The following is a 21,727-nucleotide window of genomic DNA, read 5'->3' as shown; positions in this document are numbered from 1 at the left end:
TTGAAAATTCAGTTTGATTACTTTCACTTTCAGGTCTGATATTCAATTTCAGTTGCAAAATTCAGTTTTTTGTTTCACACATCTAGGTCCTTGAAGTTACAAATTAATCAAACAGATTTACTGATTCACGTATGTCATTTGTAGGCCGATGATGTCCTGGATGAGGTGACGAATGCTGTCCAATCTCCAAGGTTCCAACAAATTCAATTCAGTTTATTTATATAGCGCAATTAACAACACATGTCGTCTCAAGGCACTTCACAAATGTCAGGTACATACATTCCAATTAATCCTAATCATTGAACAGTGCAGTCACATTCAGTTATTTATTCAAATTGGGTAAAAAGTTTTTCTGTCTAAGGAAACCCAGCAGATTGCATCGAGTCAGAAATTTGTAGCATTCACTCCTCCTGGATGAGCATGTAATGACAGTGGACAGTCACTGGCGTTGACTTTGCAGCAATCCCTCATACTGGGCATGCATGTAGCGACAGTGGAGAGGAAAACCTCCCTTTTAACAGGAAGAAACCTCCAGCAGAACCAGGCTCAGTGTAAGTGGCCATCTGCCACGACCGACTGGGGGTTTGAGAGAACAGAGCAGAGACACAAAGAGAACAAAGAACCACTGATCCAGGAGTACTTTCTATGGGAAGGAAAAGTAAATGTTAATGGATGTAGCTCCTTTAGGCGTTTCACCTAGAAAGAATGAACAGATAAACTCTGGGCCAGTTTTCAAGGTTAGAATCTGAAAGAGAGCACATAGAGTTAGTCACAGTAAAAGCTCAGTCAATTGCCATGTCTAGGAGAGAGAAAGGGTTAAACACTAAAAGACAGGGCTATGTGGATCATCGGTAGAAGGTGAGCATTAAGTTGGTACCAGCAGAAGCTTGGATGATGCCCCTCTCCAGAAAGGTGTCACAGGTAGACACAGAGCCAGGCCAGGTGTAGCTTCTAGGAAGAGAAAAGAGAGAGAACATAAATTCAAAACTGAAAAAAAAGCAAATAATGCAGAATTAGAGAGTAGTGTGAGAATGTAGCGAAGAGGGTGAAAGTGGTCATTATGTCCTCCAGCAGCCTAAACCTATAGCAGCATAACTACAGAGATGGCTCAGGATAACCTAAGCCACTCTAACTATAAGCTTTATCAAAAAGGAAAGTTTTAAGCCTAGCCTTAAAAGTAGACAGTTTGTTCACCTAGAGCCCACTGATGGCCATTGTTATACTAAAAACCACAACGATTGGGATACCTCTCTGTCAGATTGACCATAAGCATTGGAAAAGAGAGGGGGTCATACAGGTAGCAGAAATGGAGGGTGTGTTTGCACCTCAACCATAACTGAGCCGGTTTAGGCTAAACCTGTCTCCCCCTTATTCCATCCAACAGGGAGGGAAGAAGATGGAGGTAAAAAATAAGAAAAATAGCCCAGGATAGCGTAAGCCACTCTAACTATAAGCTTTATCAAAAAGGAAAGTTTTAAGCCTAGCCTTAAAAGTAGACAGGGTGTCTGCCTCACGGACTAAAACTGGGAGCTGGTTCCACAGGAGAGGAGCTCAATAACTAAAGGATCTGCCTCCCATTCTACTTCTAGAGACTCTAGGAACCACCAGTAAACCTGCAGTCTGAGAACGAAGTGCTCTGTTAGGAACATATGGACCAATCAGATCTCTGATGTATGATGGAGCTAAATCATTAAGGGCTTTATATGTGAGGAGGAGAATTTTAAATTATATTCTGGATTTAACAGGGAGCCAATGAAGGGAAGCTAAAATAGGAGAAATATGATCTCTCTTTAATTTTCATCATAACTCTTGCTGCAGTATTTTGGATCAGCTGAAGGCTTTTAACTGCATTTTGTGGACATCCTGATAGTAAAGAATTACAATAATCCAGCCTTGAAGTAACAAATGCATGGACTACTTTTTCAGCGTCACTCCTGGATAGGATCTTTCTAATTTTGGCAATGTTCTGGAGGTGAAAGAATTAAAGAATAGGGAAGATTAATGTGCTATGTACAATATAAACAAGTTGATTAAAGATGATTGAAAACCATGACCAAAAGAGTGATACAACATTACCATGCAATGTTCATGTTTGAGAACCAAGGATTATCTTGAAGAATCTGGAAATGAAGTTAAGTTAGTCTTGGAACTAACTTAGGCAACAATCAGCAAACGTTTAGACAACCCTTCACAATGCAAGGTCAGATAAAATATCAGTCAGTCATTTTCTACCGCTTATTTCATAGTGGGTCGCGGGGGAGCTGGTGCCTATCTCCAGCAGTCTATGGGCGAGAGGAGGGGTACACCCTGGACAGGTCACCAGTCCATCACAAGTCAACACACAAACAACCATGCACACACTCATTCATACACCTAAGGGCAATTTAGAGTGACCAGTTAACCTAACAGGCATGTCTTTGGACTGTGGGAGGAAGCCAAGTACCCAGTGAGAACCCACACATGCACGGGGAGAACATGCAAACTCCATGCAGAAAGACCCCTGGCCGGGAATTGAACCCAGGACCTTCTTGCTGCAAGCCAACAGTGCTACCAACTGTGCCACCATGCAGCACTAAATAAAATATTATTTGAACAAAATAATGTTTTAAAGATTGATCTGCTGAATAAAACCAACCTTCTGGATGACTAATTCTCAACGGTGTTTAATTAGCTGCCTTTATTTATTAAAATAATATTTAAAGAAATATTATTAAGGGAATATTTTGGAAAATAGCCAAATCTTTCTGGGGAAATGGGGCTTAATGGTGTTTATTTACTTATCAGATTTAGTAAAATAATGTTATTTATTTACTATTATTTACTAGCTTGAAAACTAACAACCTTTCTGTTAAATGTTCCTAGCAGGCAAGCACATGTTCTTAGCTATTAGCTAACAAAGGAAGCTGATAGCTTAGCACCAGAATCAAACACACACCTTTAAAATACCGTTAATAAAAGTGTTCAAATGCATGAGCGCGGACGGCGCGTTATGGCCGATCTTCTGTGTTTAAAATCACCCTTTAAATAAAGTTTGTCTTAACTTTAAAAACACACAAACACAGAACACAACCTGAGCACATGTGCTGCAGATAGCCTGCTAGCACTAAAATAGCTGAGTTTCACAAAAACAAAACCAAACTTCATAAAATGAAAAACGTTTAGATCATTTCAATCTAAATCTTTCTCTATTACTCTGCCCAAACACCAAAACTCGCATGAACGTGTTGAGGAGTTGTCCGGGCGACGATGAAGTTTGAAGAAAGACCCTTTGGTTAGCTTACAAAGGGTCCCATTGATGGTCATTGTTATACTAAAAACCACAAGGATTGGGATACCTCCCTCTGTCAGACTGATTATAACCATTGGAAATCTGTCTGCTTTGTCAAACAAAGGGTTTTCCAAAGAGTTGTTGGAGGACCTGGCTGGCGTGGTTCTTGTGCTCTTCTGGGTTTCGTGAGAAGATCAGGAAGTCGTCAATAAACAAAGACAAAAATGATGAAGTTGTGGAGAATGTCATTGACCAGGGCCTAAAAAACTGCAGCGGTATTGGTGAGACCAAAAGGCATGACTAAGTAAGTGAAATGACCAATATGAGTTTTTAAAATGGTTTACCTCTCATCTGCTTCTTAGATGCAGACCAGCATTGAGAAGGTAGTGGGTTGTTGTACGGGTTCAAATGCTGAGGAGATGAGTGGGAGAGAGTATTGGTTTTTAATAGCTATTTGGCTGAGTCCTTGGAAGTCTAAGCAGGGTCTTAGAGTTTTGCCTTTCTTTTCTACAAAAAAGCCCTGTCCCTTCAGTTTAGGATGGGGGCTGTATTATATCTTCCAGAAAGGGACTCTTGCATGCATTATTAAAAAACTGTGGGAGAAGTGGACTTAAGTAATGCAAGATAAGTAGGGGGATTAGCAAATATCAAGCAAGACATGAGAGTAATTTTTTCTATGCCTAGTTCTCTCATGGAGGCGATTATTTATAGGAATAGACAAAGTGATCAAGTCTTCCAAGGAGTCAGGCTCATCTCTGCAAGCCAGCTCATCTTTTAAGTTTTCACTAAGGGCATTCAGGAAGGTTACCTTTAAGAACAGGTGCCTGATTCTGCTGTGAGAGTATGGAACTCTATAGCTAAATCTGCTACAGATCTGTTTCCCTGTCTTAGATTCTGGACAGATTCTTGTTTGCACATTCTTCATCACTAACATTTTGAGAAAACGTTTGTTTAAGTAATTGTACTTTCATTCACTATCGCCTCCGGCCATCTTAAATCTCTGTCCTACAGGAGACCAATAATGTACGAGAACTTACTTATGTAATCCAGAAATAAGTAGGGGGAGCGGCCGAACACCGGGGCATATTGGAGGAGGAAGCCCACGACAAATGCCGATCTCACCCAAAAAGTGTTCAGGTGTCGGCGAGATGGCTTACGGGAGCACGGGAGGAGCTGTGGTAAGAGCAGAAGGGGTGGTGTTAATGAGGGGATCTGGAAGTCTGCAGTTCAGTAGTTGGATTTATTAAGAAAGTGTATCCTAAGATTATGCAAAGGAGTTCTGTTATTGAGTGAGTGTATGGAGCGTTGAATCGTGGGGACTGAGGAGGGTGCCTTGTTCCATGAGGGCAGTCCATAGGTGTGCTGCAGGGTCTTGTTGGCCAGATAGTTTTTTCATAATTGTTTGTAATAAGACCTCTTGTGCAGGCAGCAACTACGGACGACCAAGGAAGGTTTAAACAGTTTACTGATATAGCAAAATGGTAAAAAAAAAAAAAAAAAAAGTGTTCTTCTGGGTTCTAGAGCGGATTCTGTGTGGACACTGAGGAGGAGAGGTAGGTGATTATTAAATTAACTGAAACAGGAGAATATACGATGGGGAGTGAGATGGAGCTGAGTCTTACTGTGATCTAAGTAGAAGGGAAAGTGAGAGTATTTCCACAGGGGTTAAGGGTTAACGGGCTGTGGTGTGTGGAACTGTTTGTTTTTTAATGTTTGCTATCTTGTTACAGGATGGAAGATGGAGATGACAGTGGGTGATTGAGGGTGGACATGTAGGTAAGTACTGATGTTGGTGTGCAGAGAGGTCCAACCAGCAGTTCCAAGGAGGAGTGGCCAGATAAGCAGTAAGGAGATTCTTGGAGGGGAGTTTGCCAGTGAACTCTGGGAAGCAAGAAGGATGAGGACTGGAGACCAGAAGGGGGACTGAGGACTGGAGAACAAGTGACTTTCTGGAAGTGGGCATTAGAGGTAAGTTAGAGAACATGAGTAAAAGTACAACAAAAATAGGAGGCCTGATTACAACTCAGTGGATAAGAACTATCTGGTATCTGGCTCAGGGGATCCAGTCCTCTTAATGCGCCTCCTGATTGGCCTGGACGAGCTGCAGCTGCGGAGACACACCTGCCAGTCACACCCTGCAATCAAAGAAGGTGAGGAGCAGATACACACACAAACCTCCACACAGCTTTGAGGATTTCACAATCACTTGCTGTTTTGGGTTGGTCTGACACATAACATGTTAATAAAATACATTTAGGTTTGTGTAACTCAGTAATATATGGAAGCATTCAAGAGGCATTAATACTTATGCAAGACAGTATGCATATGTTAAACAAGATCTGACTATTGGAAAATAGCTCCTCTGTCTTCAGAAGACAATATCATGTATTTTTGAAGGATATCACTCAATTCAGATAAATGTGTCAGCAGTGAAAAATACCAATAATTAAATATTTCTGTTACAAAATTGAGAAAATTAATTGAAGCAACAGTTAATTAAGGTTTATGTATATTTTTTAATGAACAAATGACAAATAGAGGTCAAAATGATTAATGACAATAAACAATTTCTTTGTATTTCTTAATGGAGTTAAAGTAATGCTATTTGGATAGTAAAAGAGACTGCATTAGTCGAACTATAACGTCTGAGTACAATTACTTGATTCGGTGTAGAGTTGGAAAAACTTAAAAGGTGTATGCAAATTGATACTTTTTATTTCTACCGAGCTTGTGTTTTAGTTTTAGAGTACAGTACAAATATTTTTGCATAACATATGATGTAAGTAGATTCAACACAAAACATTTATTGACACCATGTTCCATCCTGCCAGTCTATTTTCCATAGAGCCACCTGCTCATTAGTAGAAGTTATATGTTAATGTGGAGGTCACCTTTAATTATTTCAAATAAGCAACATTTACTTCATGCCTTAGAGATTCAGTTTGTACATGTGACTTCACCCCCTCCCACTCCTCCTATACAGTTTGAATGGACCTGAACACATGTAGGGGGCTGAATGGAGGTGACATGGTTGCTGTTTGATGCCCCCTGGTGCAGTGAGGGGGATTGCTACTCATATTTGTCAAGGTCAATTAATGAATCCAGGGGGTTACAGCTGGAAGGATCCCCCAAACGCCCCAGGGGGTCATAAATTATCCAGACAACACGTGTATTTTAAAGTCAGGATTTAGATCTCCCCCAATTAAAGTAATTTTGCATCTTTTTGCCCCTCTCTCCTAAATGCTTTCAGAGCATCAAGTCAGGGGTAGGGTACAACATCCATCTCCCTGTCTCCTTCCTCTAGCACTATACACAAGCATTGCGAGCAAACCACAGGAGGATGTCCTGAATTGAGCTAGATCTCTCTCTTAATGCAGCCCTGCCTCTGAGTGGGGCACCTTGATCCGTCATCTCTGTGATATAGAAAAAATAGTTTTTGTTCTTGTTGTTTTAACGCCTTTCCAGAGGCTCAGCTGTGGGCTCCCCCTACTCCACCCCCACCACCCACCATCCGCACCCTGCACCTTTAAGGCAATGGAGAGGGACAAAAGCGTCTGCGGAGAAGGAGGCGCGGGTTTATTCCACCGCGCTCTGAGGCAGGGCAGGTTCTGAGCGCAGGGACCAGAGTGCGCAGTGTGTGCGTGGAAGATGCGTGTGCTTGTTGCTCCGCGGACGGAGAGAGGCGGCGAAGAGAGGAGTTTCGAGCGCAGCTAACAATCAATTCCATCCTTTGAAATTTTTTTTTCAACTTTAATCTACTGGCTGGGATAACACATCTGGCTTCACACTTCTAATTTATTTTTACAGTTTATTGTTAATTTTCTTTATTTTAAAGGCTTTTTTTGTTTTAATTTTTGGAGTTGGAGTGTGCGCAAAAAGGTACTTTGTCCTACACGTCTCCTGCCTCTGACTCAGCAGCAGCAGCGGAGGCATCGGCACAGCTCACCTGGACCGGAGCGCACCAAGCCGAGCTCCCTCATGTTCCGCGCAGAGCAGCGCTCCGATACGGGCGGACGGCTGCTCTGAGGCCCGGAGCGGTGCGGTCTGGTGCGGTCAGTCCAAACGGTGGTTGGGGGGGGCAGATACGCACAGTTGTGGATCTTCTATAACATCCGCGGGTTGACCAGGAGACAATCAGCAGCAGGAAGACTCCAAACCTCCTCCTCTTCATCTTCTTTTTCTCAACGTGCTGGATTGAGGGAGAGAGAGAGAGAGCCAGAGAAAGGGAAGAGAGGGAAAGAGATTTGCAAGCTTCGCTTTCTTTCATTGCAACTGACTTGTAGAAGGGATAAAAAAGGAGAAATAACAAAAAGAGTGCCAGGAGAGAAGAAGAAAAAGCATTAAGATTGGATATTGAACGGAGCGGGGCATGTGGATATTGGCTCTTATCTTTTCCCAGTGCATCTTGAATGGTGAGTGATGCTTATGCGCACATCGGAACTTCAAGTTTAGCCTAATTATTCCAGCGTTATCCGAGGGTTCAGACTGCAGCCTGTACGACCCCGGTGCAGGTCTACAGACAAAATTCGATTATTAATTTTTTAGTGGTGCTTCACAATCGAACAGATGAGGGACAGGCTGTTGCTATGTCCTGTCAGGCTGTGGGCACTATAGGAGAAGGGGGGGGGGGGGGGGGGGGGGGGTTGACAGTTAAGTCCGCAGGAGCCCTCATGGAGCCCAAGTGTAAAATTGTTTCAGCATTTCTGCATGTTCAATATTTATAATAACCCTTTATGACGGGAGAAATGGACAGGAGCAGAGATGGTGAAAAAATGTAGGCTGGTGATAGGTGCAGTCTTTGCTGCAAAGGCAACATAATGCTTTTCCAAAAATAATATTTCAATTGTTTACTTTAATTTAAAATTTAACATTGAAACGAATCTAACAATTATTTAGCTTCATTCTGAGAAGCCTCTGTAAGAGATTATTTATTTTCCATTCTAAAACTACACAGGGCCTCAGTCTGTTTGGATGTTCCTGCATTCTGAAATGCCAAGTGTGCAAATTAACAGCATATAATTAATTTTTACATATAAATTGTGCCTCAGGAAAAATATTATTTAACCAACGATTTTGCATAACACATTTCAATGATTACTTGGTATAATCATCAGTTGTTTAAATCTTAAACCTGCACTTCTAATGTAATTTAGACAAATCAGTTATCTTCCCTAATGCAAGCAAAATAATTGTTTGAATTCAAAATGATAAATTGAGACTGTAAACAAACGAGTATTTTGATGGCAATTATCTATTTACATGCATGTTGTAATAAATGCATGTATCTTTATTATTTTGGTTTTTAATAAATAGTTGTAACATTTAATTGCATGTTTTTTCCTGAAACATCTAGTGTGTACCTTAAGCAAAAAAAAAGGAATACATAGCTTGGCTGCGCTTTTTTTCTGGCATTGCACCCGCCATATTAGAAGCACAGACATGGAGTCATTTTGGATTGGGGGGAAAAAAATAAGACAAGCCCTTTATAACCCTTGCCTAAGTCCACATCTCACTAAATGAAGCCAAATACTGTTTCGAGCACAGCAAGGTCCTTAAAAGATATGCTAGATAAGAAGCTTTGTTCCCATTTTGCAGTACTTTTTTTTTATTAAAGCGAATACAAGAATTCTGGAAGGGGGAGCTGTGTGGGGGACAAGGCACAGTGGTGTAGAGGCTGGGATGTATGTGTGTTGGGGGGCAGATATCAAAAAGAAAAGGATGATATTTAAAGGCTCTTCTGGGAGTTAAAATGGAGAGACAAGGGTTAAAAGTGACCATAGTGTGGACTGAGATCAGAGGACGATGCGTCAAGAAAACATGACAGACAAACCATTTTGTGGCCATGCTAAGGACTCCGAGAAGACACGCGTTATTTGCAGGGGGGAATTGGAAAAAAAAAAACCAAACAAACAAAAAAAAAAAAAACATCATTTTTAGGGAGAAACAGCAAGACCATTTCTGAAAACAAAGAGGATGCCTGTAGTTGCTGCAGGTCTCCCTCTATTCTGGGCTGAAACCTCTATTTGCTTTGCTGGTGAATGGCTTTTTCAGTCTCTTTGGTCCAGGCAACAGTGTTGCAAAATGGCTGCTGCTACAGACATCTAGAGGGAAACTTTGAATGGCAGACACAGCTCTTTTAAGAGTGATACATGATTGGTCTCTGCTTGTTCAAAAATCTCGCTCTATTTGACACTGACCTTCTGTGTCGTTTTGAAGAATTAAATGTAGCTTTCTCAGAAATTAAACACTCACATGCACCATAAACAAGCCTCCCTTTGTATTTTTTCCCCTTTTTTATTCAGCATAGACAGAATAAGAAGCTGTGACTGCTGATCTCAGATAGCATTGTTTCTGTTGCCTGTTTGTTGTGGTTGAATAGGCCGGCAGAGATTAGGGCTTGTGAGCAGCCATCAGAATCGTTTATTTTGCACCTCTTCTAAACTGAGAGCTACAGCTCTATGAAATGAAAGCTTTTAGAGCTCTGGTCCAGTACAGGCTGCTGAGGTTGTCTCTATGGAGACCCAGGTAATGAGTGTTGCTGCAGTGTGGGCTTTTGGGCAGGAAAAACACTGCACTCTGTGTAGGTGACCTGAGCAATGTTTTCCACTATATAATATCCCTTACTCTTACCTTACAATTACTCCAGGGTGATTACATTTCAGTATTTGGTCTGATTTACTTCAATGATTGACATGATTTGTTTATATTACCATGCCTTTCCATGAAGAAATTTACAATGCCAGTCAGTGAAAGAACGTAAAAAAGAAAAACTTTAAATCTGCAATAGGCATTTGTGTGCATGTTTTTCCCCCATTTAGCTCCAAACTGCTATTTGCCAATTTGAGGACACATTTGCAAGCTCTTCTCCAGCAGATATAAACAATCCACGGCTGCAGAGAGTGAAAGCTGCTGTGGAGTTCACTTAAGCAATGCTCGAGCCTTTGAAGTGCTCTCGTTAAAGCGCCTATTAAAACCATAAAGGTAATAGAAACAAAATATTCTGGTTATTAGGGGACAGAATTTGGAAAGTGGCATAATGTTGTTTTTGTACATCTGCACAGGGGATGGGAACGATTGAAGCGGTGGAGGGGGACATGGGCATATGCTCTGCTGGACCCTAATAAGCTCTGTAAATATACAGTGAAGCTCCGCAGTTGGCTTTAAAATACATTTGTATACAAATTTAGCATTCTGTTTAGAATGGAAAGATACACATTAAAAGATTAGAGGTTTTATTCTAAATCTATGATGTTATCACATGTAATTCCTGTTATTTATTATTTCATTGCACTTGAGTGTAGCAACAGACTGTGCAAAGTGAACAGTTTGCTTGGTCATTTATGTTAGAAAGAAGCATCTAAATTAGCTGTCATCAGCAGTTAGAATGATATTAATCCTGATAGAAACAGGGATTATAGAGTCAGTCAAGCCCAGAGACAGAAGATAGGATTGTAATGAAAATATCTCATAAATTGCCTTCTGTGTTTTTGGATTGGCTGCAACTAGCTTTTTGATCACAATGATTGGTCAAATTATGCATAGCTTCTGGAATGTCACTTTTCTGATAATAGTTTTCTGTTTTCAGTCTCCTGCAGCAATAAAACTTCCATTCTGAATGTGTTTCTGAAAGGTTGACATTTGTTTCACCAACATTACGTAATCCTGGAGAACAAGATTAAAAGCAAGCACTTTTTAAGGTGACGTTTAGCTAGGGTTGGGTATCTGTGTTTTGTAGGATAGGATATGTATCTCGATACGCTGCCAGCAATTCAATATATTGATGATACATGAACAGCAGTCAAGTATAAAGCTTCTTTTACAAAAGGACCTTCTTTTATTTTCCATATCAATAAGTCTCCGAATTCTATGAAAAATCTATAATAAAATATTGTAATAGACAGTCTTTCAGTATCTCATCATTTTCTAGATTCTGGACATTAAAGAATAATTAAAGGTTGCAAAGACACATTTTTTCGCTCATGAATGAATGTTTTACAGGATGCAAAAACTGCTGTTATTGTTTAAATCGTAACAGTTACAACAGAAAAGTAGTTTAGCTTTGCTAATAAAAAAGAAAATAAATCAAAAAATATTGGCAGAACACCTTAAGCAAATCTGATCAATACATATTAAACTGCACACTCGTCAGCACTGTTTTTAACCCACATAGAAAACAATAATCTGTTTTTGCAGGAATAATAGTTGATCCACATAATCAGGGTGAATAGTCTAAAGATGCCCCTTTCAGTTTTTATTTTGGCAGACATGCTGTAGTTCTGTTTCCAACCTGTAGGTGTTAGTACTGAGGAAATAATACTGCTGCACTGTATGGAGGGCAGCAGAAAAAAAGCCCCACAGGAGTTCATTCACATACCTAATCTTTCATCTACATCATTTTATTTAATCAAACCTTCAATGCAATTAGATTTTATCTGAAAGGTCAGCATCTAATCATGGCTGCAGTACTGATGCACTTGTGTTGTACAAGTGAACATCCGGGAATTTCTTCATCTTCACATGCCTAGGTCAGACTTTTGCTCATGGCTAAGCAGAAGAAATCTGGTCAGAGTTTACTAAATAGCATCCAATTCAAGAACAATACCTATAAGAAGATAATTTTTAGGCTTGCACTGATTGCAGTTTTATTGGCTAGTTTCAATATTTAATTTTTGTAAAGCTTTAGTTTTTCCAGAGTTTTTCTTTAATAACTAATCGAAAACAAAAAAATCTATCTCCTAATATCTCACTAAATTAGACACTTGAGTGTGACTATTTTTAACAAGTAAAATGACTTTTATGTTTTTTAGGTAGAAACTAAAACTATACAAATAACTAATAACTATACAAAATAGTTGTAATAACTAAATACAATAATTACATTTTTCTTGTGTGTTTTTGATTTTAAAAAAGGTTCCTTTTAAGTTGTTCTAATTTCTGGTTGAATTAGAAAATGTCCTGTGTTTATTTATTGTAAAGAGAACCAAAACACAAAATGTTTTTTTTCTCTAAAACAGCACAGAGTTACAGAGATTTAACACCTTAAAATATAGAAAGGCATTGCATCACAACACTATTCATTTTTTGTTCAACACCTCAGGTGAAAATAACATACGACTATGTCTGACATTTTATTTCGGAGAAAACTCGAACTTTTGTGTTAGAACTAGATATTTTTTTCCAGCCTTTCCTTCTATTCAATCTATTCTACTATATATTTGTTATATTTACATTATCCTTTGGTTCCAGTTTGTAGGTCTCATGATATAATTACACTTGAATATATGTATTGTTGAAGTTAATGTTGGTACCTTAATGTAAACGCTCTGTCTGACCACAAAAGTGAACACATATGTCTGTAAAAATCTAGTTTCCTGTCAGAAAACTAACCCTTTTGGTGATTCTTTTGTTTTCATTTTAAACAGTGTATAGTTTTTACATATAATTTACTAGTAGTCTTAATCCCTCAGTAAAGAATTCAACACTGAGAATATTGTTAGTGGCATTTACAGGGCCTTCCAAAATTATTAAATTTTTTTGGGGGGATATCCAAGTAAAGGGGACTTAATGCAAATGCCCACCACACTTTTAAGATTTTTATTTGTTTAGCATTTAATAACCACGTATCAGTTTCTTTTCATTTAACAATGAGTTTTCACATTATTTTGTGCTGGTCAATCACATAAAAATCAGTACCGAATAGTTTTTGATTGTAATGTGACAAAATAAGAACAAAAATAAAATTAAGCAAATGAAAAATGAATATGAATGAGATTTTTAAGTATGACATCTTAGTGAACAAGTCAGGATGAAAATCAGCCAGATCTCACAGAGCAATTGGTATATCTCTGTTAACTACATTTACTGTTTAAGTGGATAAAAGAATCAACATACTAACATTGGATAAAGGCAGACAGTATTCCTCGGATCATGTTTAGAGTAACTTACTAAAAAATATGGGTTAGAAAATTGACAATTAAAATACAGAATTCACACTTTTTCTGTCTGAGGTTTTCCATTTATACAATCTGCGTGAAAATCCCAGATCATGTGATTTTACACATTTGTTGGATTTTTTTGTTTAATCATTAAGGTCCTAATTGTTTTGCTTCCATTTTTTTCTGCATGACTACAATAATTAATAGAAATTCTTTCAACACCACAATGTAATACAGGCACGTCCTAATAAATTAGAATACTATTGCAAAGTTTGTTTATTTCAGTAACTTATTCAATAAGTGAAACACATTATAAATTATTTTCACACAGGTGCATGTTTTTAAGCCTATATTTCTGTTAGTTATGATGATTTTCTGCTTACAGCTAATGAAAACATGACAATTTAGAATAGATTATTATATAAGACCAGTTAAAACAGTTTTAATTTAGAAATGTTGACTTAATACAAAGCATGTTTAATACCTGCGTAAAGGTTATTTCAAAAGGTAATTTTAATCTGGCAACCATCCTCATCGGATTGCATATTCCAATTTACTAAGCTGTAACTGTAGGTCCAAGCATGAGCATGAGATATGACTGTGTAATTGCAGGTGCTGTTTCACCTTTAACTGTTGTATTCATACTGGTTTTGGTCGGAGATGACGGCTTTAAAAACACAATTAAGGTTGCTGTTCTATCCCTGCCCTTGGCTGACATAATTAAGTTTCTAAAACTGTATACCCCCTCCAGACTATTGTTTGCCTTGTGTTTCGATTGCATACAAAGATACACAGCTTTTGGTAATTAACACTCCAGGATCGTCTGTCTACACATCATATACAGTAGCATACACAGTCTGATCTCTGCTAAGGCAGGAATATTGAAAAATGCATGAGTGTTGCAACTTAGAGAAGTCAAATTTTGTAAACCACAAAAAGGCGCCACTGCACCAGAACGTATGCCAGTGCTAGACTAATGTCGTAGCAGTGATCCAATATTAATATTAATTAATCTCATGCTACACTATGCAGGCACTGTGTCTGCACTGATGGTGACTTACTCACCTCAGCATGGTAAATGCTTGAAGTAGCTCCAACTGATGGCAGCCTGACCTGCTTTCTGATTAATTCAGCTAATAATTGTTTGACCACTTGGAGGCATAATAAATTGTTTATAGAACATTGAACTTTTATCCCCATGCCCTTCAGTATGAAAAATGAGGTGATGTGATGGTTAGCATAGATTGTTACTCAGAAGAATATGCATTTTACACCCTGCTCACCAGTACACACACACACCAAGCAAAATGTAGGGCATCCTAGAAAAATATACATACTTCATAGATATGACAGGATGTAATGTTTCACAAAATGCACTTCATTTATTTAAATTTAGGCTGGAGCTGGAACTTTAACATATTAGTCAGTCAGTCAGTCAGTCATTTTCTATACCGCTTCTTCCATAGTGGAAGCTGGTGCCTATCTCCAGCACTCTATGGGCGGGAGGCAGAGTACACCCTGGACAGGTCGCCAGTTCATCGCAGGGCAACACAGACACACACAGGACAAACAACCATGCTCACACTCAGGCAAACCTAAGGGCAATGTAGAGAGACCAATTAACCTAACAGTCATGTTTTTGGACTGCGGGAGGAAGCCGGAGTACCCGGAGAGAACTGACGCATTCACGCGGAGAACATGCAAACACCATGCAGAAAGACCCCCGAACCCGGGACCTTTTGCTGCAAGGCAACAGCGATACCAACTGCGACACCGTGAAGCCCCTTTTAACATTTAAAAGGGGCTTCACAATTTAACACACTAACTTTGATTAATTATAGAAAAAATATGTGTTAAATAATGCTTTTCATTGCATGTTTTTAAGTCCTGTGCAGGAACACGCTCTAGCCTGGTAGGTTGCAGTATTGCAACTAAAGTTTAAATATGGGGGTTTCTCCTGGCTGTTTGTTTCCTAAAAACACATTTATCTTATAGTGTGCTTAGATACTGTGTTGTGTCCTATTTTATCATTTTAACCAATTGTCACTAGTACATGCAATAATGCTTAGAGGTCACATGAGGACCAGTGGGAAAGTGGGTCTCTGAAGACCCACATCTTTTGGTTTACATCTGTCACTATGCATAGAGGCAGGAGAGGTTGAGAGAGTCACAGCAACACACATCAGCAAACAACAACCAAGCTCAGCTCTTTACACATACTTTAAAATCAGCACACCAGTCAACTCAATGTAGGTCATGGGGTGCAAAGCTTCAAAATGCTTTGTTTCGATAGAATGATGGTCCTAGTTTCATTGGTTTCAGTTCTAGTACTCTTGTTCGTTCATAAAGTTTTATTTAAAACATGTCGTTTGCACATATTGAAGATGTTTTAATCCTGCGGTAAGAGGCTGTATATATGCTTAACTATGAGATGTGGCAAAATTGGTGCTGTAGATGGCAGTAACATGTAAAATCATTTTTATTTGTTTTAGTAAGATGCTGAAGACATCACATCAGAAAGGATTAGTGACTCACTCTTTTCATTGACAGAGTGGACTAATCACTCTAGGATTTGTTGGTTCATTCGGGTCAAGATTCTTTTTAGTTTCTTCGAGGCTCCACAGTGCGTACATGTGCCTCAACTTGGCTGTGAGCAGACTCAAGCATATGTTAATGGATGCACATTGAACTGTTAAAGGTTTCATTTAACCCAGACTGGAATGCTTAAGGAGATGATGATGTGTAGTGATGCAGAACAAGAGGAGGAAGAGAGGGGGAAGAGGGACATACAGAGTCGGCTCATGTTATTTTGCATTTAAACCTTAAAGAAGCGGTAGAAAATGACTGACCGACCTTAAAGAATTGGTTTTCCAGAAACAAGATGATAACACAGTCCTTATTCTTTAGGTTCATAATGTTGTAAACACAGCATGCCAGAGTACACAGGGACAGGGACAAGCACTGTTATAAACATTGCTATTGCCCTTTTCTGCTCATATAAAAGAACTGTGGTGTCTTTTATTTAAATGTCAGGAATATATTAATTTAATTTAATTAAGGTAATAGGTATTCATGCTGAACATTGTAGAGAGAATTGTTGCAGGTATTACCCCATTTCCTAATAATTATGATGGATGACCCTCCTTCAGTTTCTATTTTTTTGTGATTGGAAATATTTCAGTTACATTTTTGTTTTTTTGATAGAAAAGTGAAGTAGCCATTTCACAGGCAGCTGATTGGCAGTGGTCAGCAATAACTATGTGCGCCATACAGCTGATGCTATCAGCTATATTTGTTTTCAGAAACAACTCATAAACTGCCTCAGAAACACAGACTACAACTCTTGCAGTCAGCTACTACCAAGGTTGCATCCACAAACAGTAAAGCTCCCTTTGAATTTTGACCTGTGTGTCTCTCAAGATAAAGAGAGGGAGCATTGTGTTTTGTGTTGTTTTCTGTCCCTTCTGAAAATGCCATGCCACACAGTGTAAGAACTTACTGTCATGTACTGACTATGACACAAAAAACTGTTTGGTCCAGTCATGTGTTATACGGAATGGTGACTTAACAGGATAACAATTAGGTGTGTTATTTATGTCTTTAGACTTCTACATAAAGTAGGGCAGTAGGTCAATGCTGTGACCAAGCAGTAGTTAAGCAATAAACTGCTGTAAATGATGGGCCTGGTCACTCTTTGTTTGTTCTTTGATTTTACTTTTTTCCACAAAAATGTACATTTTTGTTAAATCTAACACAATAAAGCTTGGTGAACAAATATGTACCACATTTAAACATTTGGATTCAGAAATGTAAATTTAGGGGTAGGGTTAGCAACAACTATGCAGACACACACATTCTCTCTCATAAGAGCAATGTATGTTTTGGACTGTGGTGGTACTGGAGGACCCGAGCTGAAAACTCGACGTGGAAAGGACAGGCAAGATTTGAACCACAATTCCTTCTTGCAGTGAGCAGCAGTCCTAACCATCACTCCAGCATCCTGACCTGATTTTTCACATACAAAAATAAATTGCTTATTACCAGGTTTACATGTCTTTTACTTATGAGAATTTAACCTGTTTATATGTTCCTGTTCTCAAATAAGAATGTCATCACAAATTCAGTTGCACTAAAGGCAGCCATGGAACCAGGTTTGTTAAAGGTCAGAATTGTTCATTGATGTGCCTATGTGCTGCAATGATGCTATTAAAATCCAGAAAGATGTGGGGTTTGACACAATTTGGATTTTCAGCCATTCTCTACACAGCTGAAGGAATCTGGAATGCCTGGAGAAAAGTCATGATTGCACAGAAGACCATGCAAACACCACTAAGAAATCAAATAAATTAACCTTCAATAAACAAATTATTTGAGATGATTAAACGTCACATCAACTTTGAATTATTCTTTTTTTTTTGTTGTTGTTGTTGTTTCATGTCTAAGAAATATGATTAGACAGTTAAACCGCAATCTTCAGAATTATATATAAAGTTCTGAGATGACACTTCAAAATCAATTCACAGTTGATAAAAAAAGATTCCTGGATAATTTTGTCTGGCTCTTATTTACCCCCAACAGAACTAATAAACCATTGTAATATGACCAAATGTTCTTATCAAACACATTTCTAGAGTTAGAGTTAGAGTTAGGGCTAGGCAACACAGTCTCATTTGTGTTCTATTGGTAAGATAAGCTTAAGGCCTAATAGAACATTTACATCAAAAAGATCTATTGTTCAATAATATCTATTATTATTTCTCAGAAATTCAGTTTATATACTGTATTTTCATAGTATTGTTTCTGTGTTTCACAAAAAGAAATGCAAGGCTGCAGTGAAATTCAGTTAAAACAAAAGGATTTTTAAAAAGTGTCCTTAAACTTTTATGGCATAGCATTTCATATACAATACTAAATGAAGGATTTAGAAGTTTAAGCTTCCTCAGCCACATCTTTTAAGACTTTTACTAGGTCAGGAATAACAGTGTTCTCTGTGAAAGCAGCTCACTTTCCTGATAAACTGATGGATTTATCTGTTTAGCTGTTAATTGGCTTTATTTCCACTGCACTTGAAATGTAAAGATTTCATTTTACTGAATGGTACATCTGGACCAAAATATTTTCACGTTTTTCTTTAAAATAACTGTGTCTTTAACACATAGAAGATGACGTGTTAGATAGTGTTAGGGACACTGGGGGTGATTTCTTTCCCACCGACTGCCTTACTGGACGTGTTTATTAGGCAGAACCAAACCTCGTTGATTAGCATTCCTAATCCAGCTCTGTTCTTGCACCCCGGAATGTGTAACATTTTCAAACATTCTGCCGAAAGTTTCATTAAAGCGTTGTTAGCCCCCAGCTCCATTCCGCTCCAGTCTCCGCTCTATCAGGCCTTACCCAGAAGTGATTATGCTAATTGCTGTTTGATCAGATGATTAAATTCTAATTTGATTAATCCCGGGCCCTAAACGCTCTGAAAACGTTGCTGTGTATTTTGGTGCCTGGCAGTGTTTGCAAGGCCCTCTGTCACCAGGCTGCCGGTTTAATGCACACGACCTAGCAGTCAGACATGATGAGGGATACATGGAGGGTTGCGATAGGAAGTGGGTATGGACATGAATGAAACCCCGGTTTGATGTACTGTGGCTTAGTTATCACAGGAAAAACTGTGGTCAATGAAAGCTGCTTTTCATCTTTTTGCAGATTGAGTGTTGCTCTAATGCAGACAGCTGCCATTTTCTCAGTAGTGTCTGTCTTGGTTGCCCTCAACTGACAGTGCATCCATCAGGATGATTTACTATAGTGGTGCGGGAGGCAGCTGGACTACATGATAAGACCGTATTCTCAGATCACAAAGTATATTTTCTTTTTTGGGCTTCTAATGCCCCTTTATGTAAGAGATTGTAGGCAGTGATCCTGCAAAATTGTATGAATAACATAAAAGCAAAACATATGTCCACGTATATTTAGCATGTACTCACTGTAGGTTTTGCATGGTGGAAATAAGTGAGGACTAGTCAGCTGTTGAGGAACAAATACTGTTGCCTCATGGAGAGGAATACTCAAAATGTGATGGGACTCACAGAATAAAAGGCAACATAATCTAGTCATCTGACCTGGATCATTTTTAACCCCAGGACTTTGATTGCCCTCCACTGCCAACTGACTTCTGTTTTTCACCTTGTTGTTTCTATCCTGCAGATAGCATGCATGCACTATGTCGCAAGGCTTTACATGAACAGGAAGCAAGATGGCTTTCATATAAGAAATCATTTTCTTGTGTGATATTTTTGAAATAATTCTAGCTAATTTGTGCATATAAACACCACAATGTACCAATCAGATATTTGTGATCTCTTTATTTGTAAAGCTCTAACTTACTGATACTGATTTTAATCGATTTCTCTTTAAAAACTACACTAAAACGGCATTCAAATTATTCCCTCTGAGACTTTCTACTGTGGAAGCCTCAAGCCTTCAGTATTTCTAAAATAGATGGAGCATCACTCAGTGAGTCTGAGAGAGCTGATTTAATATAAAGAGAAATGATTAGAAGTTGTAAAGAGCTGTCTTTACTACGCTATATTGGCAAAGAGAAGCAAAGTTATTGTATCATTTATTATTGGTGAATTTATCATGTTAATGATAAACTGTAATTATTATCGGAACTTTCTGTTGTTGGAAATTGATGCTCCATGGGTATTGATAAATTTAAATAATTTGAAAATAAGATTGCATGATTACATTAAAATATGATACATGCAATTATTATGTGCCTTCCAGCACTGCATTTGCAATGCTTAAGTAACCTATTGATAATGGACGAAAGAGGTATTTCTGTTAGTGGACTTTTTACTGTATGCATATACATGCAGTGAGAGTCATACAATACTCTTTGAAATAGTTTCTATCATAACTTTGATCATTTTAGCAATACAAATCCTAAAATATCATGATCAAAGTTTATCTCAAATCCTAAAAGAATAAAGTAATATGAACACATGCAGATTTCCAGTTCCCAGGTCAGTTTGGACGTAAATTGTCAATATATGACAGATGGCTACTTTTTGTACACAAACTTTTTGAGTATGACATGACCAAAACAACAAAAGTACAAAATGGTGAAGGAAGGACTTAATGAAAGTAAGCAGTTAATGAAAGCAAAATGTTTTTATACCTCTTTTACTTTTGCTGGTGATTTAAGGGAGGTGTAACTGTGCAGCTGCTGTTACTGCACAGCAATTTGACAAAGAGTGTTGGTGACAATTTCCTTTCATGCAATGACTGAGCACAATTTAACCTTCTTAGGAAAAAAAGACAAACCAAGAAAGGACAGACTAGCTGAACATACCCCTGTCATAAACATTTTCCATTTGCATTTTAGGTGCCTCATGATTAATTAAAACAGATATGGTCATCACTCAGTGATCTCCAACTAAGTCAAATGTATTTATCCATTTATCCATCCATCCATCTAACAATTTTCTGAGGACACTTTGCCCTGTACGAGACTTCAAGGGGCATGGAGCATATCCTAGCAGTTATTCAGGCAGAGGAAGGCTAAAACCTGGACAGATTACAGATCATAGTGCCTCAAATATATTTATCAAGAAAAAGAAGTAAATAAAAATGGAACTTTTACATTCATCTCTTGGTGTTTGGCAAATTAATTATATTCCAGCTTATTTTTGTGGTGTCCCAGGTTATATTAAATATATGCTGCAACACAGTATAAGTAGTGTGAATTATCTTCAAGTTGTCAACCTTCCTCTTTCAGCTAATCTCTCCATCCCCCCCCCACTTCCCACCGCTGGGTTTAACGTCCTCTGCCTACCTGAGACCCGCTCTCTTCTTCCATCTCTTTTTCCCTCTATCAGCTCAGTCAGGCAGTGTTTAGAAAGCAAGTAGATGTGGGTGGAATCTTTAATGAAACAGAAATAATTCCACTCATCCACTCTCTGATAGCATGCACAGTGTGTACCCGCACTTCAAAGTATTACATACAAATTTAAGTCAAGTACTGTTGAAAGGTTTAGAAAGTCAGAGTCTAAAGAGGACGTCTCTAACTGAAATGCTCTTTGTAAAACACACACTCTGGTGGTGTTGAATGTAGGTAAAAATGTAGAATTCCAGGGTTTCTACATCAAACCAAAGCCAACAAGGAGGTTGGATCAACATCATTAAATGTCCATCTTGGTGGACAAGCAGTGAGCGTAACTATGGCAACAAATGCAGGAATGTTGGAGGAAGCGACTAAGTCAGTTACTAAGTGAAAATAATGTGTTTTTATAAAAGGTTTGAAATGTATTAATAAAAAGGACTCACGCCCGATGCTAGAGGAAACGTGTAGTCCAAATTGTGAATCCTAAGCTGTCAAATATTTCATACATTGATGTGATGTGTTGTGGTGAGTGAAGGACATCTAAAGGCCTGTTTCTACTGGGAAGGTAAGAGATTTGTCTGTTTTGTTCAACTATTATTATGCTAACAGCATTTAGACATGTAAGGGTATGGGTTTTGTAAATAA

At 38.5% G+C, this 21,727-nt stretch overlaps 1 protein-coding gene across 1 annotated transcript in view; it reads left to right on the top strand.

Annotated features, from left to right (window-relative positions):
• The first annotated feature begins 5,034 nt into the window (after positions 1-5,034).
• The window catches only part of dscama (Down syndrome cell adhesion molecule a), a 146,878-nt gene continuing 130,185 nt past the window's right edge, over positions 5,035-21,727 (top strand). The window contains exons 1-3 of the mRNA XM_047379654.1: positions 5,035-5,236; positions 5,326-5,418; positions 6,734-7,680. Of these exons, the coding sequence (XP_047235610.1) occupies positions 7,638-7,680 (43 nt within the window). The 5' untranslated portion in view covers positions 5,035-5,236; positions 5,326-5,418; positions 6,734-7,637. The remainder of the gene's footprint in view (positions 5,237-5,325; positions 5,419-6,733; positions 7,681-21,727) is intronic.

The sequence above is a fragment of the Girardinichthys multiradiatus genome, chromosome 11 (assembly GCF_021462225.1).
Source record: "Girardinichthys multiradiatus isolate DD_20200921_A chromosome 11, DD_fGirMul_XY1, whole genome shotgun sequence".
In the NCBI taxonomy this organism is placed as follows: domain Eukaryota; kingdom Metazoa; phylum Chordata; class Actinopteri; order Cyprinodontiformes; family Goodeidae; genus Girardinichthys; species Girardinichthys multiradiatus.
Note: the sequence above shows the minus strand (reverse complement) of the source record. Positions and strands in the feature narration are given on the sequence as shown.